Source organism: Protobothrops mucrosquamatus, unplaced genomic scaffold (genome assembly GCF_001527695.2).
Source record: "Protobothrops mucrosquamatus isolate PMUCROS unplaced genomic scaffold, P.Mucros_1.0 scaffold3713, whole genome shotgun sequence".
Taxonomy (NCBI): Eukaryota; Metazoa; Chordata; class Lepidosauria; order Squamata; family Viperidae; genus Protobothrops; species Protobothrops mucrosquamatus.
In genome coordinates, this window is record NW_015389667.1 from 88354 (window position 1) to 92087 (window position 3734).

The 3734-nt window shown below is 53.0% G+C and overlaps 1 protein-coding gene across 1 annotated transcript in view; it reads right to left on the reverse strand.

Moving 5' to 3' along the window:
• LOC107298102 (insulin gene enhancer protein ISL-2) overlaps positions 1–3436 on the reverse strand; it is a 12849-nt gene extending 9413 nt beyond the window's left edge. The window contains exons 1-3 of the mRNA XM_015827464.1: positions 3379–3436; positions 1840–2029; positions 216–490 (exon numbers count right to left, since the gene is read on the reverse strand). Coding sequence (XP_015682950.1) covers positions 216–490; positions 1840–2029; positions 3379–3436 — 523 coding nt within the window. The remainder of the gene's footprint in view (positions 1–215; positions 491–1839; positions 2030–3378) is intronic.
• Positions 3437–3734: the final 298 nt, after the last annotated feature.

Sequence of the window (3734 nt, forward strand, 5' to 3'; positions counted from 1 at the left end):
GAAGAGAGGGAGGGAGGGGAGGGAGGAAAAAGGGGAAGAAGAGGGAAGGAAGGAAGGTAAGAAGGAAGGAAGAAAGAAAGGGAGGGAGGGAAGAAGGGGGAAGGAAGGAAAGGAGGAAGGAAAGAAGGAAAGGAGGGAGGGAGGCCTGCCGAGCACCCACCGCGTTCCTTGGGGAGGGGGCCGCCTGGGGAAGGGCGGCCGGGCGGGAGGCTTACCTGGCAGCGGGAGCGGGCCCGGCCGGGCGCCCTGCAGCTGTCCGGGGCTGCGCGGGGGGCTCTCGGCCGAGGAGGCGCCCTCCAGCAGGAGGCGGTGGTCGGCGCGGCAGAGCAGCTCGCGGTCGCGCAGCGAGAACTCGTCCCCGGGCAGGAGCTGGCGGCTGCAGACGGCGCATCGGAAGCACTCCAGGTGGTAGACGTGGCCGCGGGCGCGCATGACCAGGTCGCTGCTGCTGAAGCCGCCCGCGCACCTGGCGCACTTGGTGCCGAAGAGCCTGCGGAGCCAGCGGGGGAGGGCGGCCGTCAAGCCCGGCCCGGCCCTGGACGCTCCCCCACCCTCCCCAGACCCCGCGAGGGTCTCCGGGCACGGAGCGCTCGCTGCGCCCAGCTAAGGGACGGGGAGACAAAACAGCCGCCCCCCCCCAATCACTAACAGTATTACTCTGTCGCTGCCATTAATATTAATAGTATTAATTTTAATATCTGTGACGACGGTTCGTTTTAATAGTTCTTTTCATTTAATAGTATTAATATTAATATTATTCCCAGTCAGGCCCTTCTCGTTTTCTTTCCCTCTGCCCGAGGGTTGGAGCTGCTGGCGGGATTTCCAGGCGAAACTCTGGGCCGGGGGCGAAACGGGAGGACAAAAAAAAACACGACTTTGGACCAGGCCGGGCAGTCAATGCTGCAGACTCCTTCGCTACCTCGAACTCCGGAGGAGGAAGGCCCAAATGGGTGGACCCCTCCCTTCCCCGCCTCAGTCTTTGCGCGCGTGTGTGCCCGCGTGCAAGGATTCCCCCCAGAAGTCTGTGAGAAAGCAGATGTGCCTTGCGGGTTTACTTACGCGCGTGGATCTGTGCGCGTGCAAAGGATTCCTCTCCGAATTTTACAGATAGGTTAAAGTGGGTGGGTGTGCGCGTGTCGGGACGCGTGTGCCCCCCCCCCCGTTGTATAGAAGGCAAGTTTGTGTACAAGTGCGCGGGCGTGTTTGTGCAAGGGTTCCCCAGATATTTCACAGGGAGGCAGGTAGCGGAGTGGGCTTGCAAAGGCTTGTGCCCCCAGCTTGATAAAAGACATTGTGTGTAGGCGTTTGTGCAACAGTTTTACACAGAGACCTTAAAGGGAAGGGGGCTTGCAAAGGTTTGTGTCCCCAATTTTATAAAAGGCACGCGTGTATGTGTGTGCCTAGGCCAGGCTTCCTCCCCCTCCTTGAAATTCACAGTAAGGCTTTCAGGTGAGCGTTGCCCTTAGTCCGTGTGTGTGTGTGTGTGTGTGTGTGTATGGGAGGGGGGCGAGTGACAAGAGGATTCCCCTGGCAAGGCGTCCTGAACTTCCGGCCATCAAGGCTTCAAAGCCCACGCGCCACTCTCGCTCCACCTTCGGCGACCCCCCTTACATCCCACTCCCCCAAAAGAAAACTCCCACTAAACGCTGCGGGGGGAGGGAGGGCAGTAGAGGGCGGCGAGTCTCTTTCGGGGACCAAAGCCCCCAACTCCCCCTCACCAAAGAGGCCCACAGTCCCAGGGGAAGGGTCCACGCTCGCCCGCGGAAAGCTCCCCAGGAGAAGCTTCAAAATAAAGGGGGGGGTCCCCTGCTTAGAAAGAAAGAGGGGGGGCTCTTCTACCTGATGTAATCTCTTTTACAGTAGGTCTTCCCGTCGCGCACGAAGCAGGTGCAGGTCTCGTCCAGGTATTGGCTGCAGTCCGCGCACTTCAGACAGGCCGCGTGCCACTCCAGGTCGGGCGAGACCTTCAGGATGTACTGGTCGTGGATTTCGCTCCCGCAGCCCACGCACGTGGCGGTCCCGGCTTTCTCTGCCCGGGTGGGAAAGGGTGGGGGTGGGGGGGCAAGGGGGAAAGAAAAACAGCAAAGGACACTCAGGACAACTTGGCGAGGGGGAAACGGCTGGGCTGAAGAAGCCCGACCCGGCCGAACGAAAAGGGCCCTCCGAAGACCCGAAAGGGGGTCGCCGAGCCCCCCAAAAGGGAAACCGGGGGGAGGGAGGAAAAAGCAGCGGGAGGACGACGTCGGCCTGGTCGTTTCGCCAGCCGTTTCTTTCCCTCGCCCCGTTTCCCAGAAGCGGTGGAAAAGATTTTCCCGATGAAAAGATGCAGATCATCATCATCATCATCATCATCATCATCATCATCATCATCTCCTTTTCCTTGGACACTTTTTGGCGAGGGGCTCACTTATGGGGGCAATCAAGCCCAATTAACAACATTAAAGGAGGCACTATAAAGATGAACGAAAACCGCTTTCTGCAAGGCACTCTGAATTGATCTCCCAGTAGCAGGAATAATAATAATAATAATAATAATAATAATAATAATAATAATAATAATAATAATAATAATAATAATAATAATAATAATAATATAATAATAATAATAATAATAATAATAATAATAATAATAATAATAATAATAATAATAATAATAATAGTGATGATGGAAGAATTCAGCGGTTGTACCAATAGTAACAGGAGCCCCTGGGAGCAACACCCAATTGAGGCATGGAAATTTTGAACTTATTAGACCTGAATATTCTTTGCGGAAAACCACGTTACTCCTCGGAACTGCCTATATACTCAGACGTTACCTTAACAGCTCTTAGGTCCTTGGTTAGGACTTGAACTGTTAAGTTTTTACCAGTCCCAGACTGTGAATCGAACTGAAGATGATGATGACGACGACAACAAAATAATAATAATAATAATAATAATAATAATAATAATAATAATAATAATAATAATAATAATAATAATAATAATAATAATAATAATAATAATAATAATAATAATAATAATAATAATAATAATAAAAAAACAGCAACAGCAATAATTGTAACACTCTCAAACATCCAGATCTGCCTATCCCGGGTCCTTGGAAAGGATTCACTAGGTAGACAAAAATGCCAAATCAAGTCTGAACATCTGGCTGACTGTGCGACGAACCAAACTAACCATATTAATAACTCTTATTTTTGCACCTCTCTCTCTCTCCTTTTCCCAAGCCGTCCATCCAAAGCGCCCCCTTCTTTCCCAAAGACATCCTTGCGCCCCCCCCCTCTTCCCCGTGCGCCCCAAAGCTTCCCAGCGCGGGGTCCGAGCGGCGAGAGAGAGAGACGCGGGGGGGGGGGGGAAGGAAATAAAAAGACTTACTTTTGGCGTGATCCCCCATCGCGCCTCCAAAAGGGGAAGGAAAAATAATATCCACCATGCAGAAGGAGGTGCGGGCAAAAGTTGTGATGCGGAAAGGAAAAAAGAAGGGGGGGGAGGGAAAAAAAGAGGAATAATAATAATAATAATAAGGATGATGATAATAATAATAATAATAGAATAAAAAGGGGGGGGGCGTCTCCGGCCGCTGCTCCGCTCCAGCCTAACTCCGCCAGCCCGGCCGGAGAGCAGAGCGAGTCTCCCCTACGCAGCATGACGTCAGCACGGCGCGGACCACCCACTCAGCCCCCGAAAGGGGGGGGCAGGCCGGGGGATGACGTCACAGAGGGCTGCCCGGG